Below are 19,473 nucleotides of genomic sequence, written 5' to 3' on the forward strand. Positions count from 1 at the left end.
ACGTAACAATTGAATCAAATCTAATCAGATTTCATCCCCCAACACCCGAATCAATGGTCTGATTGTATACAATCGCACGACGCCCTGAAAATTAGACTTTGCGATTCTTCTCCGCCTCAGCTTGCGCCTCAGCCTGCTCCTCCAACTTCCTCGCCTGTTCGCGTTCCAGCTGATCCGGGCGACGAACAGCAATATCCTTGGGACGGAAGTCGCTGAACAACTGTTTAAGCACATTCTCAACGATATAGCAACCGCCATAATCGAGGATCATGAGGACGCAAAGCGTGATCTTGAATTCTTCGGTAAATGGCACCAGGCGCAACTTTTCGTTGATTTCGGGGATGAATTCTGTGGCGCAGGAGAAGGCGACGCCCGATGCGCCGACAAGACCCCAGTACATTGCCCGGTTTTCGCGGATGGATTCACGGAAAGGACGGCCTTGGTAGTTGATTGAGAAGGTCGAGATTTGCTGAATAAGTTGGAGAAGATAGACAGCACTGTTAAGAAGAGAGGGCTCGAATTCTCCTTCCAAGTCGACATCACCGCTCGGTCTGATCAAAGTTAGTCGAGTCACGCATAGAGGAAAAAGAAAAGGTAACGTACGGGTCAATCTTAGCAACATAGTTGGAAAGATATATCAAAGTAGCGATGTGGATGGCGAATTGTCCAAGCACGGAACCAATGATGTATGGGTTGAAAATGTTCGGCTGAGGACGTTCTTTGGAAAGACCTTCGACGGACTATGTCATGTGCATTAGTCAATGATCTAAGACTTCAAGCAGTAGGAAACTCACCTTGGCCCGAGAAATCGACAAGAAGCAGACACTCATTAGCATTCCACTGATGGTAACTTGTCCATCGCCGAACTTGATTCCATCTAAGTAGATGACACTCAGGCTGTATGCGCTAATCAAACAGTTCAAAGCAAGAATCTTGTACATTTGAATGGTGGCAACGAGAGTACAACGACCTTGACGAAGGATGTTGGGAATAGCCATAACGTGCGCAAGCTTGCTAGTGAAAGGAGCGGCAACTGATGCATCTCCAAGTTTCAAGGTAGGCGGTTCGTCGTCTAGCTCTGACTCGAGCATAGAAGTAGTCAATTTGTCGGCGAGTCCGGCGGCAGTAGCCTGAGCTTGTGATTGACGTAGTTGCTGAGGAGTGAGTGCTTGCTGAGCAGGAGCTGTCGGAGCTGCAACGGCTCCCGTAACAGGTGGCACGGGTTGGCCCTTCTTTTGTGCTTCGCGTTCAATAGCCTTTTGGTAGTGTGGGTTAGTAGGACCAGGAGGATATAAATGAGCAATGTGGACGGGAATAGGAGGTGCAGGCTGATTGAATCGTGCCATCATCTGAACCTGCTTCTCGTACAACTCTTTCATCTTGGTGTTGCGCGCATGTTCTGCAATCTTTGTAAGATCTTCGGGGCTTCCGTTCAAAAGTGCAACACCAACGTGAGCCTGTTTGAGTGCTCCGACATCGTTGGTACCATCACCACACATGAGAGTCGTGTATCCAGCAGCTTTCATACCCAAAAGAATGTCTTCCTTCTGTTTTGGGGAAACACGAGCATATACCCAAGTATAACGCAGAAGATCGGAGAAAGCAGGGAGATCCTTGAATTTAGCCAATGCATATCCAGTAACGCAAAGATCCTTGGTTTGCAGGATGTCGCGATCGAGAGGATGCGCGGGATTCACTTCAATATTGATTTTGTCATCGGTGCTGCGCCATACAAGTCTGTTTCCTGAATTGTCGTTTTCAGGGGCGTCAAGAATCAATACCTCACGGTCAACGATCTCCACTTGACGGGCGACATGAACAGCAGTAAGAGGGTTATCTCCAGTAATCATGACCACACGATGACTACTTTCATTGAGCATGCGAACAGCTTTGATGGCGTCATCTTTCAATGGGCATTGAAGGACAAGAAAACCGGCAAAGTGAAGACCGGATTCGATATCCTCGCGCGAGTAGTTGTTGATACGACCTTGACCCAAATCGGCGTCGGTAGATAAGTACTTGTAGGCAAGTGCAAGCACACGAGCTCCGTTTCTGGTGAAATACTTGAAAGTCTCTTCGTACTGCGGAGGAGTATGGACGAGCATAGTGCGAATAGTTTCAGGAGCGCCCTTTACACCAACAAATGTAGCTTTGTGTCTCTTGCCGGAAGCCTTATCGGTAGTCGTAACATGAGCAATCGAGCTTTGACGCTTGAGGGCCGAGGAGAACTGGAAGCGTCTCTTAATCTGAACCGATTCCGATCCTTGAGACCCTGTAGCCTTGTTGGAAAGAACGTCATCTTTACCTAAAACCCAGCCCAAAGAGGACAAAGTAGCTTTTTCCATAGGATCACCAACAATTTCACCTTCTTCGAGTTTGACAAGCGCATGTGCAGTAGCGAGAACAAGTGTGGTTTCGTTGCCGACCTCAGCAACCTTGATCAATCCAGTGTGAGCGCCATCCTTGTCAACCTTGGCTCCAGTCTGACCCAATGTCAAGCCTGCGATACCATCGACGAGAAGATCTTCTCCAGTAAGTGTTCCGGTCTTGTCAAAGCATGCGATATCAACTCGTCCAGCGAAAGGAATACGGAAAGGTTCTGTGCAGAAGATGGCAAACTTGCTCAAAGCAGCCAAACTGGTATTCACAGCCAAACTAAGTTCCATAGGAAGTTCTGGTGGGACGACACTTGTGATAATCAGGACACAATCGAGCATGAGCTTGGAGCGCTTCCGGTCCTTTTCAACACCTTCCTGCCACACATACCAAGCGGCAGCGATGGCGAAGATAAGGAGGAACAAAATAAACAGCAGTGCTTCGGCGTTATTCGCAGAGACACGTTCCGTGGAGTAAATCATTGTACGAACAAGACTTCCTTGGCTAGTTTCAAATCCAGTCTTTACGACAATACCTAGCGCACCATTGTCGGGTGGCTTGGGCACTCCGGAAACAGCACTGGCAGCTTTCTCGGACAGATCACCGAGGTTCGGGTGAGTGATTTGTAAGACCTTTGTTCCACCGTGAACGAAAGAGTTCTTATCGAGTCCGTCAGGCTCAATGAGATCATCGCCAGAACGAAGCTGGATAGAATCTTTCAGCAATGGGGTACTCTCGCCGGATAACATTGCTTCGTTCACAATTGCGCTGCCTTCGATGAGCAGGATATCGCAAGCAACTCCGCCGTCTTCTTTTGTGCGATTCACTGATACGAGATCGCCAGGGAGCACTTTATCGCTAGTAATTTCTTGCCACTTGTTCTCTCTGAAGACCCAGATGTCGTATGGCTTGATGCTCATGCCACGGAATTCGTTCAAAGTCCTCTGGCGTTGCCAGACGACAGTGCTCTCAAAGGTGACCAGCATGAAGAGGGTGAAGAGAGAGTAATACCAGTATTCGTCTAGCATCCAAAGACCAACACAGAACACCTGGAAAACGAAGAATGGCGCAACCGCATGTTCCTGAAACAACTCGACGAATGTTGGTACCGGTATGTCAAACGTGTTGTCGCCATAGTGATGTTGAATGCGCTCAATCTCAGACTTGCTTTGAAGACCGCGGGATTTTTGGAACGACTTGATAGCAGGCTTCGGTTCTTCATCCAGGGCATAAGACAACGGCGCAAATTTTCCTTCCTCGGGGTACCAAAGAAATCGTCGTTTCTGGAATAAAAATGAAGTTGTCTCTTTTCCACGCGTATTGTCACGGAGCAACTGGCAAATTTCGGGGGCGCCGGCGTTGGTGATGGGGATAACTTTGATCAATTGAGCAATCTCAACTTCCGACGCAGGTGTTGTTGTAAATAGGGTGTTCAAATTGACACTCCACTTGGTCATCAACCAGAACAATGATTGTAGCGTGATTATCGATCCTGAGTACACCCAAGTCCATTCTTGTCCCTGAATGTAGGTATCATATGAAGTGGGGTTTAGATAGAACGCAAAGAAGATAGGCCAGGCGATGAGGAACGGCCACACGTAGGTGTGAAGGAAAACCGGAAGGGGGTGGTGCAAAGAGGCACTCTCGATCTGAGAGTCTGCGACAAGCTTGGGCCTTTTTGTTGAAGTATTTGGTTAGTATAGTATCAATGACTGTGATGTTAGAGATAGCAGATTGCTTACATCTTGCCACTCGGAGAACCTGCTGTAGCAGGTCAACCAAAGCAAAGTAATCGAATATTCAATCACTCATATGAGATCAAGCTCAACAGCATATGAAGGAACTAGATAGCTTAGAAGGGTAAGACGGAAGGACCCTTTTCGTCGAACGTGGAGCTGTCGAAGAAGCCACAGTAGCGATAGAATGAAGAAGAAGAAATTCGAGTTAGATGCTTGCCTCTGTTGCTGAGCATTCTCGTCCACTGCCCAGGGACGCCGTTCGATTTGTCGCAACTCAATTGGCTGCAGGGACCAGCCGCTTGACCTATCACGGGACTAGCGTAAACTTAGATCGAGGCGCTGATTGGCTGCCGATTGGCTCACGTAATTATCCGCGAACTATGCGTTATCGCTTCGCCGAGTTCGCTTTAAAAGGAATAGGGATATATTCGATATGTATATTCAAAAGGCTCTAGACATGACTCGCTCGGTATATGCAGAGGTGTGATAATTGTGTACAATGGCATTCCATCTAAGCACAGAAAAATAATAACGACCCCGTTCGGTTGGATTGCCTATATCTTATTCCATTCCAACCGTGTATCGGGTTGGCAGTAGGTCTATGGCACTTCGAAGTAGGAAGCTCAGCTCAGCTCACGATCTATTTCCACTGGGCCTCCTTGCGGGATTGGAAATCTTTCAAGATCTTAACTTGATTTTGTAGAGCAGAGACATATTCCTTCAAGGCAGGTTCAGGTTCTGCGCTAGCATCGAAACCTAGCTTATCAAAAAAGTCCTTGCGATATGGAGTGGCAGAGAGAGCAGCATTGAAAATCGGCTTTATCACAAAGGAGTGATGAGGCTTCAAAGTGTTTCCGTATGCCGCACGGAAAGAGTCAACCAATTCCTTATTAGGGGTATCGAGAGAGTCGCGGATGGCTTCACCGGTGAATTCAAGTCCACTAGCAATTGGAGTTAGCAAGACGATTTCCCAAATTTCCAGAACTGTGAATATACCGAAMAAGCCACAAAAGACCTTCGGTAGCAGTGTGTTTCTTTGTCTTCAGTTCGTTCAAAACGAGGGCTTGCAACGTCTCGGATTCGGCGGGGGCAGCATTATAACGCTCGCGGAGKTTCTAAAAGACAACGTGAGAGTGCATAAGCAATCACTTCAAGGAGTCAAAACTGAAAAGGGATCGGAGGAAGATAATGTACCTTGACATTTCCAAGAAGGTCGCTCTTTACTGCGCTGAAAGCCGTGACAGCAAGTACATCTGTACGAATTAGTATGAAGTGTGGTAGACATGGCATATGCACGAACCAAAGAGAGTTGTAAAGGACTCCGTAGCGTCCAGGAAGTCTTTGGTGGTTATGGCATTGTCGTTGGCAGCATCGACAGGTACGTCAACAAATGACTTCTGCAAGGTATCGAGCCAAGTTTTGCCGGGAGGAATGACGGGAGCAGGCATGATTGCAGGTAATCAATTGGGATTGTCACAGGGAGAAAAGAAAATAGTAGAAAGTAGGAAGTAGAAAGAGAAGAGGATGGTCAGGAGGTTTCAGGGGAGGTGAAATCAGAAGTGGCGGTAACTTGCCCAGGGTGATGAACGAAGCTAGCACGGACATGTACCGCATCGACAGCGGGGGCTAACGTTTACAGTGTTTACATGGCAGCTACAACAGCGGGGCACGAGCACATCACGTGCAGGGATAGAAGAAGCCACAGTGGCTTCTCTCCTGCCAAGACTGCTGCCGGACGCTAGCTCGATGCCTTAATCTCATCCAAGGGTTCGATCTAAGTGCTAATTCTGTTTCAGAGACAAGATTAAGGAGCTAAGCCGTTTGTAAGCAAGCGCTCGCACTGCACTGCCACACTTTCACTAGCCTCATCCACTTTGATACGACGTCATAGCTTCCTATTATCTCGGGTTGCAGTCAAGATCCAAACATCACGGTGGACCTCTCCACGGGGTTGCTTCTCATCTTTTGTTGATCATGCGAGTTCGGCCACTGTTGTCTTTCTTCAGCGTTGCATTGTGATAGCCATACCTTTGCTTATATCACTGCTATAATGTTTATTTTTTGAAGCTGTTGATTTCGTCGCTCATCTGGAATTGAGCATCATGACGACCTACGACGATAATCAGCACCATAACGACGCTATCATTCAGGTTGAGCCTGACCAGTATCGTGGCCTAGATGCTACATCTTATACGGCCCGCCGCTTGGTATTTTCCCGATTTTGAACCCTTCAAAAATTGATTTCCGCTAATTCTGTCATGACTAGCATCATGCATCAGCACATCACCTATACCTAACGTCTCGGCGGCATTTTATAGGGCCGATCCCCGAAGACTGGATACACAGTCATCGCAAAGCCTGGTACCGGTCTAGATTAAGCTTCAAAAACTACACATCTCGCACTCTGACATTCTCGGCCAAGACTACTTCGTTCAACGAGGCTCCTCGATCCCTTTCGCCTGAGCCTCCTACGGCCGTGAACGAGGCTTTAGATGACGACCGTGATGATGACGAGGCACCAAGAAGCTTCACAATACGACATGACTCTTCGAGTCACGAACAGATTAATGAAAATGAGACGGTTGACACAACTGGGGAAAGCGAGTCAAGACCATCCGATGCTGATACCGGAGTAGCAAGCACCTTCGTGACTGCCAGGGAGACTCTACCAGGAGAAGATGAAACTTTGAGTCCATCTATAACCAAGAACACAACATCAGACGAGCCAAGGGCTCCGCGAGATTTTTGCACGGCATCTAGCTCTCCAGAACGGTCATCCCATGTACCAAGTACATTGAATCTCAGGACAGATGCGGGATCTACAGCATCCCTTCTTCCACACCGAAACGACGTAGAGACCAGCTCTGCTATTTCGACGAAGACTCTCCGGCCACAGGAACCCCAACCTCACAATGTGCAGTCGGCCAAGCCTGCCTCGGGCCCCCAAGACCGGGTAAGAGCAAAAATTGCTCGTTTCAACTTGGATGACAATGTTTTGAATCAACAACAACGCATTCGTTCTCGAATTGAGCGAACACAGGACAAAGTTTCGGCCAACAGGCCTCGTTGGAGTAAAGAAAGTGAAGGGGAGATGGTCAGGGCACAAAAAATGCTCGTAAGGATCGAGGAAACATCACAAGAACTGCCATCAGACTATTCCGAGAATGCCAGCCTACGAACTGAGACACGAGAGATTAAAAAATGGCGCGAGTATGTTGTCGTCTGTCGAAGAGCCTTGGAGGATAACGCTCCCTTCACGCTGAAAATGTACAAAACTCGGGTCATTCAGGACGTGGAAAAGTCACGCAAATCAGCTTACTATGAAATTTCGATGGACAAGAAAACTACCAAGGTCAATTTGTACTCTGCACTAGACAAGACCTGGGCTATATGGCACCCATTCAAGCGTGGTACACGAATCTATATACTACGGCCTCGGTCTTCAGCTCATGCAATGGAATGGTATACTTTTATCAGGCAAACCCTAGGGTGGCATCGTCCAACATCTTTGCTCATCAATGTGCCTGATCTAGATATTTCCATTATCTTCAAAGATCCTTTCGAACAGATTCGCCTTCGTAACGAAGAGTCGCGTGAAAAGGAGATATTAGCAGCTGAATCGATCGTTGCTCACTGCATCGATGTACTGAAAAGTCGCAGTGAATGGTCTGAAGTGCTAGAGGCATGGTCAAAAACATCGAAAATGGGATTAGCATGGAAACGATTTGACCGCCTCGAATGGATTCATGGATCGAATGAAGAACACATGTATGGGACTATTGGGATGCAAACCTCCCATGATCTGGAGCTGAGGCCGAAGCATCACTATCCCTCAATGATAAAGACAGATGGCGAAGAAGAAGAGGAGCCAGCCCCTATTGAAGGTTTTCTCGTACGTCTCACTTCACAGCAAGGAGTACAACAAAGACTAGGCAAGGAGTTCTCCAAGCGACAATATTATTTCAGCCAGGACCGGTTTCTATGCTTTTGTAAGCCGTCAAAAGCGTTGCCTCCTCATCCTCCGGATACCGGTTATGCAGACACTGCTATACCGACATACCAGGAAATCCTCGAACGGAACCCATTACAGTACGATATTCTTCCTTACCCAGTGCAGAATGGAGATATATCATGGCTTGTAAGCGGTAATGCGGAATTTGTGCGACGGCATGACGAAGAAGCAATCGCTCAGTTTGGACGCAACATCGCCAACTTGCGGAACGCAGAAGGCCTTATCGATCTCTGTCAGGTGAATGATGTACGAACTTCGACAGGGATTGGAGCAGATAGTGATAGAAATGATAGCAGATTTGAGCTCGTGCTATCGAACGACCTCGTGGTCCGCTTCAAAGCATACAACGACGAAACGAGAAATGAATGGGTCAAGCGTCTCTCAGCTCTAGTCAGATACTGGAAAAACAGGGTCAAGGCCGATGCTGGAGAGCTAAAGACAATCCGCCAACATAATCTCGAGATTTTGAATATTGATGAGAGGATGGAATCACTATTTGGTCAATTTGCGAGCAAGTGGGAGGTGAGACGAGCAGAAGCATCGCCACATTTGTACAATATGTGCCACTTGTCGGGCTGCCGATCTATCAAGGTAATTTCAGAAGAACGTTGCAGCGCCCAATGATCCTGATGCTTACATTTTTCTAGATGTCAGGATACCTGTATCGAAAACCTCGCCGTCGTTCTACCTTTCACCGCTGTCAGGTCATTTGCACCTCTGGACAATTATTGATCTTCCAAGATACCCTTCGGAAACACAACGGCGTCGAAATCCCACACATTCACAAGGAACGGGTAGCCACGCTGGACCTACAAGATTGTTACATCTATTCTGGCCTCCTGACTGAGAACGATCTACTGTATACCAACCAGACATTTGACAACAACTACCCTGGCCACCATGCTTTGCCGCGAATCTACCTCGCTCAAGACGGATGGACAAGTCGAGACGAAGATACAGCCATATGTTTTGTCATTTGGCATCCCACGCGCAAGAGTCTTTTCCGAGCTTCCGAAGTCAAGGAGGGAAAGACTAATAGCATGCTTCGCCGAGTCTCTGCACTCGGTGTACCTGGACGAACTGTCGTCTTCAAAGCCAGGAATCGGCTTGAGCGAGATCGATGGGTGCTCTGTATAGAATCGGAAATTAATAGATTGCAGGAAGAAAGAGGAGAGGATGTGAGAATTGTCTGATCACTCTACCACACATCGAATCCTGGCTGAAGTCGTATTGCTGAGTTGAATGTACTATTTTATACATAAGAACCAATGGTCCAACCTCTAGTGTCTAGTAATACATAGCTATATACCCCGGTATAAACACCCTCGTACTCCACATGCAATTTATATGTACAATGGATAGTGTGCAAGATGACACATGATCTAATCCAAACCCGGTACTTCAATCTTAACCGCCTGTTTCACAACCCTATCCCTAACGGTACTTCCATATTCTTCTCCCATTTCCTTTTGTGCACCAGAATCCGCTTGAGTCTCAGCTGGCGGATCCCATTCCCACCATTTCAGAAGCCTCATCCGCGGATACAGCACCGCTACCACGCTCCCTGTGATTAGATTGATGCTTACTGGACCATATGTATTGCTATCGAGAGATTTGCGTGGATCATCCGCATCGCCTTCTAACCAGACATGATTGAAGGGGACGATCTGCGATGGTCGTGGACAGGGTTCTCGTGTTATGACGCGGTCTCCTGGTAGGGCGATGACTCGTTTGATGGCTACATTCTCGGGGTTTGCGGGCGATCTATACTTGTTGGTCAGACCAGACGTTTTTTAAAAAACTTCCTTGATATGGAGGCACAGGGAACATACCGAAACGTGACGATCATCCCCCTCTCCAGCGTCCTCGTCCTATTCCACGGCCATAATGTGCCCCAAGGCCATAGATTCACAAGAATAACATCACTCTCGGTTTGTGTCTGCTCGTAGTTTTCATTCAGATAGGGTGTCATAGACGGTCCAGCAACCCACATGAGCTGCAGTATGTGTTCAGAGAAAAATATCCCCACTGGCACTATGGGTGCAATTGTCCGAAGCGCACGGAAGGTCCATCGTACTGATACAGGTAGTGCGGCGTAGCGAGCGCGAAAGCGACTTCGAAAGGAAGACCAGCGGGAGGGACGTTCTTTGTAGATTGTGAAATCGGAAATGTCGATGGGAGAGGATTGGGGGTTTTTCGTATTGTTGAAGGAGGTTTTTTGTTTCAATTCGAGGCGAGAGAGGACTCGTGGTTTGGATTTGATTGCGCCAGATATTATTCGTGCAGCTGTCTGCTTTGCTTTAGAGTCTGCCATTGTCGGCCGGGGAGTAGCCGGGCGATGGTCGTTGAGGAACCGATCACGCCGGACTGGATATTATAAACCTGACGGAATTTTGATGGTGTTGAAAATCACCTCTTCGAAAAACCCCGATATTCGTTCATGATCATGGTCGTATCACGTTGTTGATTGTATCACATAATCACAAAAATTCCGTTCGGCGTTATCGCGGAGGATGGCATGGAAGCTTCACCATGTTTGCACTGTTTGCAGTATCTATATATGAGCCTCGATCAACATGAACCATCGGTCTACAACAATATTTTATCGATGAAAATAAGTATAATTATCCATTAAGCATAACTTCATCATATGCAGGTAAAGCTTATTTCAACCCACTATCTGACCAATGTAAGGTCTAGATACAGCAATCTCCTAAGAATAAGTAGCGTCCACAACATCTGATCAAGACTTGTTCTCGGTTTCGGACTTCGACAACTCATCGAACTCGGCTGAACTCGACTGCAAACTCTGCACATCTGTCACCGAGGCCGCTTGAGAATTCGAATTTAAGTCGACAGGCTCTTCATCCAGTTCGTGATTCTTGTCGCCGTCGTCGCGGGACAACTCTTCCCAATCCTGCTCGCCGTCGCTGATCGAATCATAGCTGTCGTCTTCGTTCACGTCGACAATCATGGTATCTATTGATGATCTTAATGTCAGGGTTTTTGTGAATTCTCGAGTGATGGCGCAAGATTCACCGACCATTAGTGGTCTTTGTTTTGAGAGATGCGTTTGCGATCTCAATGTCTTCGTCCGTGGGAGGAAAGTAAGACCTATTTGCAGTTAGTCTTGTAGAAGCTTTAAAGATTACGGTAAGTTGAACGTCATACGGTAAATATCGCTCATACGCCCTGACATCAGCAGGCATAAAGCTGCAGAAAATGACCCGTTCGAACTTCGAGAGATTGTCCCCTTCCCTCAAGAACTCATCAACCTCGTCCAAAACTGCTCGAGCCGCTGCCTCATTCGGATAACCGTAGACACCAGTGCTGACAGCTGAAAAAGCTATCGAGCGCTGACCATGCTCCACAGCTAACTCCAAGCTTCGGCGATAACAGCGACGAAGGAGCGTTTCTGATAATTGGTGATTATCATCGTCGTAGATGGGACCCACGGTATGAATGACTTTTGTAGCAGGCAAGTTGTATCCGTTTGTGATCTTTGCATCACCTGTACGGCAGCCGTTGAGTGTGCGGCATTCATCGAGTAGTCGATGACCAGCGGCACGATGAATGGCGCCGTCTACTCCCCCGCCGCCCAGGAGGCTTCTATTTGCAGCATTGACGATGCAGTCCACTTGTAATTTGGTAATGTCGTGTCGAATATGAGATAAGATATCATTTAGTGCTTTGGAGGGGGCACTACCCATGGTGTGCTTGGCTGGTGATAGGAGTCTGGCACGATACAGTTGTGTCAGCGTGGGGATCTCCTTGAGAGAAAGAGCGTTGGACGCCATTTTATCAAGTAAATGACACTGCCCAAGATCCTGTGATCGTAGTTAGTAATATCTCGAGATTCCTTCGAGTGCACACTTACCAGATCAATACTCAAAGGAATTCCTTTTACTTTGTAATAAGTTCTGCTTCAGGTCTAATAGAAAGGAAGTAGATGATGCTCTTCTTTGATATGTGATGAGGCTGGGTCAGTGAGTTGTTTTACTTGTTTGTAAAATTGTTATTTGCAAGGTAAACATATGACATTTCTCGCAGTTTTCAAGAGATGAAAAAAAGAATTGCCTTGTGTCAGTCGTCATTGTCTGTTCTATAGACATGGCCACGTGACGGAAGTAACAACTAGGCTAAAAGAAGTACCGCACTTGCATCAATCGCAAGGCAAACTCCTGAATATTTCTACAGAGTCGAGAATTACTAGAGTTCCAAGGCCAAGATATTGTCTTTATTTATTTATTTGATTCATAGTTGTCATGACAGCCTGTCAAAAACGATCAAAGTATCGTTGATCGAAGGATTAATCATCATACGGTCAGTGCAACTGACTCGACATGTAAAGTAAGCGTGCGAGTGTAGGTCAACACCGCACCACATAAGAATGTAACAAGTTGGTATGAATAGTAGAAAAGGACATAATTTGGACAGAACGTGAAATGATTCAAGCCTGGTCTGTCAAGTTGAAGAAAATGCTAAACACATAAACGAAAAGAAGAAATCGAAGACCTGCGGAGTCAACAAAAGGAGAGACATGAACGTAACGTCTTAGGCAGATAATGCCTGTTGCCGAACCTTCCACCGGTTCAATCATCAAATAATAAAGAGAAAATATGCAAAGCGTCCAGGTTACTTTACATTATGGGGCTCTTCCGCTTCTCAGCACTGGACAGCACCAACATGGGTGTCTTGCGTCGCTCTGTAGTCTGAGTCACTGAACGTTGACCGGCCACAATGGCAGCAGTCGACGGTGGACCAACGGGAGACAGGACGTTGGGAAAACTTTCATCGCTACCAGCAGCTGAAAGTATGTACATGTTTTCCGCAGACACCCGCTCTCGCGAAGAACGATCCTTTTCCTTGATCTCAGACCCAATGGCTCCATTAGCGAAGGCACGAAGGCTTCCCAAGCTGGGTTTGCTAGAGAGACTGCCACTACCGCGACGGCTATCATCACCATCAGAGACAGAAAACACGAATTCAGTCTCACTGGCAGGAGTGTTGCTACCGCCACTGCCATGGTTGCTTCGAGATTCGCCTCGACGCTCAATTCCCGCGCGTACCAAGTTGTGGACCGCTCGGCGACGCTGACGTGTAGCGAAATTCTTGCTGCCCTCGTGTTTCGATGTAGGCTTAGCAACAAGCTCTTCGAGGGCTGGAGGACCACGTGGCTGGCGAGACGGGTGTTCACCTGCGCGACCTTGTCCGGGTCCAAAGGTTCCGGTCAAGGGAGTCTGAGGAAGTACAGCAGAGCGAGGGCCCGAACCTCCAGTACGTGCCAATTCCGTGTTGGTGCGCAGCCCGGGTACAAATGAATGACTCTTCTTGTGGTTGCGTCTCAGAGAGTTTCCGGAAAGGGCTGAGAGCGGAGTCGCATTTGTGGGAGGAGAGGGAGTATCTTTGGGTGACTCGGATCGAGAAGAAGCATGCACAGAGGACCGAGCAGATTCAGGAGGCGGTGAGACTTCGGCACGGAAGGGTGCCTGTTGCTGCTGCTGCTGCTGCTGTTGTTGCTGATATCCGATGGGCGACTGAATCGACTCCTGATAGGTAGGAAGAGGATCTTCTTCTTGAGGCGAAGGAGTGCTATTATCAAAGATAAAGCTCTGCTGTCCGGTCATTGGATTGTAAACCGAATACAAACCCGGTTGGCCAGAAACGGGTTGAACAACAGGCTGCATGCCCTGCTGCAGCTGTTGTTGGTACACGCTCATGCCCGGAACGAAAGAGGCGAATTGGCCCTGCTGTGATTGAAGGTGTTGCTGTTGAAACTGCTGTTGGAATTGCTGATTGAGTTGATTCGCACCTAGACTCAAGTTCTGAAACTGCTGAGCGGCAGCAGTAACACTGAGCAACTGTTGTTGAAGGCGCTGCTGCTGAGCAGCTAAGAACAAGTTGGTGGTCATCAACTCAGCGTATAGCTTTTCGTCCATGCCGTCGGCATCTCCCAAATCAATTGCCGGAGGTGCGAGAACTTGCTCTGGTAGAGAGTAGAGAGGACGTCCAGTGTTGTATCCCATATTTGTACTCTGAGAATCCAGTCCGTAAGAGTATTGAGGGAATGTCGCGCCAGTAGCCGTCTGAGGAACACGGTCATTGGTTCTATTAGAAGCGTAACGGCTGCCTTCTAGTCCAACGCGGCCATGACCCTGAAATTGCTGGTTGTGTGTAGAAGGGACAGTCGCTGACTTGGGAGCGGTACGCAAGCCAGCCAAAAGGTGAGAACGGCTGGTCCGGGGAGTGGCGACACCGGTTGCCGGGCCAGTTTCATTGATGGTTGAAATTTGGGGAGGGACACTCAGACGTTTGATGTGAGATCCTTTTCCTCGGGAAGCGAAACCAGTACCTGGAACGCCAAGCGAAGCGCTATTGAAGGAAGAGTTTTGAGTCATTTGAGTAAGACCGCCTGCGTCCATACTCAATTTTTAGGAGAAAATAAAGCTTCAGAAATACTAATTATGTTGTATGTGCAAGGATGCAACTCAAAGAACCAAACAGTATGTTGTTGTGATCAAGTGCAATGACAACAAAGAGTTTGTTTTCGAAGCGGAAGAATGTTCTTGAGAAGCGGGTATCGCAGTATTTCGAATGATTAGGATATTAGTGACGTTTGTTGATGAGAGCCGTATGTCAAAGGGCTGCCGTCAAAGAAGAAGAATCTAAAGCAGAACCTGTCAACCCCAAGTCAGCAAACAATGAAGAAGAGTGACAGCGGCAGAGAGACGCGTACCGAAAATGCAAGACAGTGACTAAGAAGCAAACGGTATCGAAAATGCGAAGAACAATGATAAATGTGGAGGATTAAAATATACAGAGAAGATATTGTTGCGTATATGCTTCGAATAAAGATTGGATCGAATCCGTGATTCCAATAGTTGTTTGTTTGAAACGAGACGCGGATGCACTGCAAGCCCACCTCGTCAAGAGTCGGTTTTCGATCAAAGGCAAGGATGTAAACAAAAGCTCTTTTCAAACAACTTGACAGAGGATTCCTGAATGGTAGTGTAGGCCGAAATGTGTCACGTGTGCGGATGCCTCGGGCGGGAAATAGATGGTGTTTGATAACTCGTTTAAGAACGCCGGAGAAGAGTGAGACTGATGAACAGTAGTCGGTAGTGATAGAGTAATTCAAAAACACGTCTTGATTGAAAATTAATGAAGGGTTGGAAGACTTCTTGGCTGCGTGTGAGGAGATAATAAACAAAGCGTTGAGATGAAACCGCGGGAGAAAGCCTTCAGGGGAACGTCTCGAGTGTATTTTTTTGCTCTTTTGTATGATTTTTTTCCTTTTTCTCTTTTCTTGGATCGACTATTTGCAATGAGAAAATGCAGTCAAAGAGGGGGAGAGTGAACGGAAGAAGCAAGATCCCAGGGGAAAAAGAAGGTAAAAGAAGAGAAGAAGAGGACGTGATCAAGAGATGCGAGATGGATGGAGGAGATCGATGGAAGAGGAAGAGAGAGAGGCGAAGAAGAGCGAAAGGATTGGGGGAGATTAATGGGGAACGGCCAGGCAGGCGCGCTGATTGGGCTAGAGCACGGGACCCGCCAAGCGAGCCAATCAGAGTGCGAATGCCGGGGGCGGGCGTCTCAGGTAGACTTTGCGGTGTGCGGCCAATCAGAGGTTGAGGTTGGCTGTGATCTGTGATCAGCCATTGGTCTGTCTCTATATCATGCTCCTCTATTCCTACATTATTGCCTAGCTATATAGTACGTACAACTACTACGTGTTGTCAGCGTCTGGAGTCATTGCTTAGATACTAGTAGTTGCTGTCTTGTACGCACATTGTTGTCATTGTGAAACCATCATGCAGTCGAATTCAAAGTCGACGGTGCGAGATCAATGCATTCTTCAGCCATCGTTGGTGAAATGAGCTTACTACTGTACTCAACAAGGTGAGGGGTTGTTGTCCAGTCCATCACCGCCGATGAGGTCAGCTCGACAGCCTCGAAAGGGCCATTTTGCCGTCTTATTTGCTGGAGCAGAATGATACGCATGTCTGTATGCCCGTCGGAAGAACACTGGATGCGGCCAATCGAGACAAAGGACCGCCGTGCCGAGCCTTACGGGGCTTTGGGACAGGCGCTGTCTCCAATGAGCGCGCCGCTTTAGCCCTCTCTTAGCTGGCCTTAGGCCACTCTTGGTTAGGGCGCTGTCAACGTGGCTCGTCATGGTAGCCATCCAGCGTTGACGATCCCACTCACCGTTGTTCTTCGACTCTTCGAGCCATTGATTACCACGTACTAGTATACATAGGACGGAGTATTTCACGCTAGGCCAATCTGAATTTGGTGGGGACTTCCGATATAGTGATCGGCCGTATCGAAGCCAAAGCACTCGGCTGTTTACGAACGGTACTTACAGTAGGCGAGCCCGCTGTGAAAATAATTCCAGAGTAAATGTCACAAATATCATCCACTACTTCAGGTGCTCCCAAGATTGAACAGTAAAGTATGTACACGATAGAGAGACTTTGCCGAAGGTAAAGGTAGCAATGGAAAGAATTAGAAAGAAACGGGTATCACAAGCGGGCCCTGGAGAGGCGTGGGCAGCGGGTGGGTTGTTGTCGTGTCATATAGATATCAAATGCCGGGTACACGATGGTTAGGATGAAGCCATGGAGAGAAACGGAGCTCTTTCAGTACAATGTCGCATAATTATATACGCTATATTTTCAAGCATCAACAGGAACAGTAGGACCAGAGAGCACTGCATGCGAAAGCAGTGGGATCCGATCAGATGGACCATCATCTGACTCTTTGCCATTCATGCGCTCGAATTCGAGCGTATCTGCCAGCTCAGCGGACATTGGATCAAGCTCATCTTCTTTGAGGCCAGTTGCCAACGCCACTAATTTCCGGTGCATGTCTAGTTTAGTACTGACCCCAGCATCGGCCTTCTGCTGTAGTAGGTCTCGGACTGCTTCTCGTCGGCCCTCCTGTGCTGACACGAGTCTACGAACAAGCTCAAACCGCTGTAGAAGTTCCTCTGGGAGTACAGGTTCATTCGAAGCCGGTGCTTGCTCTTTGGGAGCTCCAACGGCAAACCGATCAGAAAGTTGCTTGCGATGGAGCTGTTCAATGAGCGACGCGCAACGACTTTCAATTTCTTTATAGCGATTCATCTGTAGGTCAAACGACTCATTTGTGTCTTCTTGGGACAGTAGTGAGACCTTCTCTTTTTGCAGGGCTTGCCGATCTTTTTCCAATTGCTCGAACAAATCCTGAGGGGTCGTTGCGTCCCCGGCACTTTGTTGGCCGACTTTAGCATTCCCGTAAGCGAGACTGAGCTTCCGCTGTGCCTCGTCCATCAAGCGGGCTATTTTGCTAGCCATGGCTGAAGTCACAGGGGACGAAGTCGGGGGCAGGTTCAAAGACTTATCGGTTTCCATCACTTCAAGCGCCTCGTTTTCAGCTCGTTCGTTGACGTAAGTCACACTAGATGGGGCATGAGGTACGGTACGCTGAGCATTTGCCTGATCCATAATGGCAATAGCAGTATCACCTTTACCGTTGACCAGATCTCCAGAACGGCGGCAATGAAGAAGAAAAAGAGATGTCAAGCGAAAGTTGCCATTCCGAGCGGCAACTAGTGCCGGTGTATCCCCATTGGAATCCTGGCACGAAAGGAGCATATCCAGCTCCTGTGGAGGAAGTGTATCACGTATCTTCTGGAGGAGAACCTCGCAGTAGTAGCGAGCGCTCTTCCACTTGCCTTTGCTGCGGGTGGTTTCTGCCAAATGATGAAAAATTGTAGCCCCAAACCAGTCCCGGAACGTGAGATTATCTTGAAGTAGGTTCACAAGCGAAGGCATCGTCTTTTTCTCGAAATTGTTGGTGAATAAGACTGCGCGCACAAGAGGGGTTTCCTCATGGACTGATATTGCTTGTATATTGGCACCTCGACGCAAAAGATCCTGAACAATTTCCAGGTCTCCCATGGCAGCAGCCCAGTGCAACGCAGTATTACCTTGATCATCAATAGGACGATCCACTTGGAAGTTCACCGGTGGTACCGGAGGTTGTACTTTTGCAGCCTCCGGAGCATCACCTACTGTCATAAAATAGTCCAAAAGTTGGTCTCCATATAGTATATGTTCCTGTTCAGTGGTCGACATAACATTCATCTCACCCATACCGCGTTTTCGTTTCCTAGAATGAGTCGAGTGCTGTGACATCGGAACCATATCCTCTTCCGCCATCATCGATGATGATTCCAGCGTAGTCTGTTCGATCGATTCTTCCTCTTCAAAAGTCGATGGCGGTGGCATTTCATATTGTTCTGGAGGTGGGAAACTAGGAACACTCATTCGCGGCGCTCGCATATTAAAAGGCTCTTCCTGTGTAACTCGCTTGTTTGCGGCCGATCCTCGCGGCGCTCGTGGTCTGGAAGCAGTGGTGTGTTTCGGCGCTGGTGGCGGACTTCGATCTCCCGCAACATAATCCAGTATTGGGCGTATCTTGTCAAGAATATTATTGCGCTCCGCAAGTAAACGGGCTTCTGGCAATGGAATCCATGTTCCTAGTCGATCGGTAAGAAGTGACGAGCTTGATTGCAGTTGGACTTGTGCCATACCTTGATATTTTCCATAGCCCCCCTGCACCTTTTCATGTACACCTTTTTGTACTTCACGCTCCAAAATTCGGGTTCTGGAGGGCTTATCGAACCCCGCGACTTTGAGAATATGTGTTGCATTAATCCAATCATCGGCCCTCCTCCGCATCAGGCACTCGCCCTCCATTTTGAACTCATAGACAGGAACCTGGACCAAACAGCATTATTAAGTTAGCTAGTCCATTCTCCACAGACAAAATTCCGCCGTGCGAAACACTCACTCCACTGTACGTCGCCGAATATACTATGCCTTCAGTGCTCCCCGCCATCTTGGATTATGGCGCCCTCTCTGGACGCGGATCCTTAGGCCGACAAGAAAAAAATCTGTATATTGTTGTAAATAGATGAGAGGCTACATCCAGGCACAGTAAGCCGAGTCAAGTATGCTTCGATTGTTTGTTTCCAAGGGCAGTTTTCGCAGCCACGGTGGCTCAAGAAGAATAAGGTCGGATCAAAATCGCGAGAACGCGTTCACAGGATGCTTTGACGCGTAAAGTGTTCGGGTCAGTCAAGGCAGGCGCTAGTCTTGATCCGGTAGTACTGGAAACCAATCTGAGTCATGTGACTTGGGTCACGGGTTTCAGCGGGAAGCACCACGGGAACTTCAAGATGTACTCGCAGCTTTCGAGAAGGGAGCACCTCTTGTTGTTTATCACCGTATCAACCCGACTGTTCACATATTCTGATACAGCATGACGGTCGTGGAGTCAGTCAAAAGCCTTGTGGGC

The 19,473-nt window shown here is 47.9% G+C and overlaps 6 protein-coding genes across 6 annotated transcripts; 1 reads left to right on the top strand and 5 right to left on the bottom strand.

The window, feature by feature from the left end:
• Positions 1-91: 91 nt before the first annotated feature.
• BHQ10_000924 (uncharacterized protein) lies at positions 92-5,563 on the bottom strand (the record flags this gene model as incomplete). Its single annotated transcript, XM_040882134.1, has 7 exons — positions 92-551; positions 604-740; positions 795-4,050; positions 4,766-5,056; positions 5,112-5,230; positions 5,310-5,368; positions 5,416-5,563. 7 exons carry the CDS (start codon positions 5,561-5,563, stop codon positions 92-94), a joined length of 4,470 nt encoding a protein of 1,489 aa, XP_040729429.1.
• Positions 5,564-6,217: 654 nt separating this feature from the next.
• BHQ10_000925 (uncharacterized protein) lies at positions 6,218-9,320 on the top strand (the record flags this gene model as incomplete). The annotated part of the gene is made up of 3 exons (XM_040882145.1): positions 6,218-6,322; positions 6,382-8,718; positions 8,775-9,320. 3 exons carry the CDS (start codon positions 6,218-6,220, stop codon positions 9,318-9,320), a joined length of 2,988 nt encoding a protein of 995 aa, XP_040729430.1.
• Positions 9,321-9,509: 189 nt separating this feature from the next.
• BHQ10_000926 (uncharacterized protein) lies at positions 9,510-10,120 on the bottom strand (the record flags this gene model as incomplete). The annotated part of the gene is made up of 2 exons (XM_040882156.1): positions 9,510-9,891; positions 9,960-10,120. The coding sequence occupies 2 exons, from the start codon at positions 10,118-10,120 to the stop codon at positions 9,510-9,512; spliced, it is 543 nt and encodes a 180-aa protein (XP_040729431.1).
• A 750-nt stretch (positions 10,121-10,870) lies between these two features.
• Positions 10,871-11,924, bottom strand: BHQ10_000927 (uncharacterized protein; the record flags this gene model as incomplete). The annotated part of the gene is made up of 3 exons (XM_040882167.1): positions 10,871-11,106; positions 11,171-11,241; positions 11,299-11,924. The coding sequence occupies 3 exons, from the start codon at positions 11,922-11,924 to the stop codon at positions 10,871-10,873; spliced, it is 933 nt and encodes a 310-aa protein (XP_040729432.1).
• An 843-nt stretch (positions 11,925-12,767) lies between these two features.
• BHQ10_000928 (uncharacterized protein) lies at positions 12,768-14,549 on the bottom strand (the record flags this gene model as incomplete). Its single annotated transcript, XM_040882178.1, has 1 exon — positions 12,768-14,549. One exon carries the CDS (start codon positions 14,547-14,549, stop codon positions 12,768-12,770), a length of 1,782 nt encoding a protein of 593 aa, XP_040729433.1.
• A 2,256-nt stretch (positions 14,550-16,805) lies between these two features.
• BHQ10_000929 (uncharacterized protein) lies at positions 16,806-19,014 on the bottom strand (the record flags this gene model as incomplete). The annotated part of the gene is made up of 3 exons (XM_040882189.1): positions 16,806-18,652; positions 18,707-18,893; positions 18,967-19,014. The coding sequence occupies 3 exons, from the start codon at positions 19,012-19,014 to the stop codon at positions 16,806-16,808; spliced, it is 2,082 nt and encodes a 693-aa protein (XP_040729434.1).
• Between the last annotated feature and the right edge of the window lie 459 nt (positions 19,015-19,473).

Source organism: Talaromyces amestolkiae (assembly GCF_001896365.1).
Source record: "Talaromyces amestolkiae strain CIB chromosome Unknown scaffold1.1, whole genome shotgun sequence".
Classification (NCBI taxonomy): Eukaryota; Fungi; Ascomycota; class Eurotiomycetes; order Eurotiales; family Trichocomaceae; genus Talaromyces; species Talaromyces amestolkiae.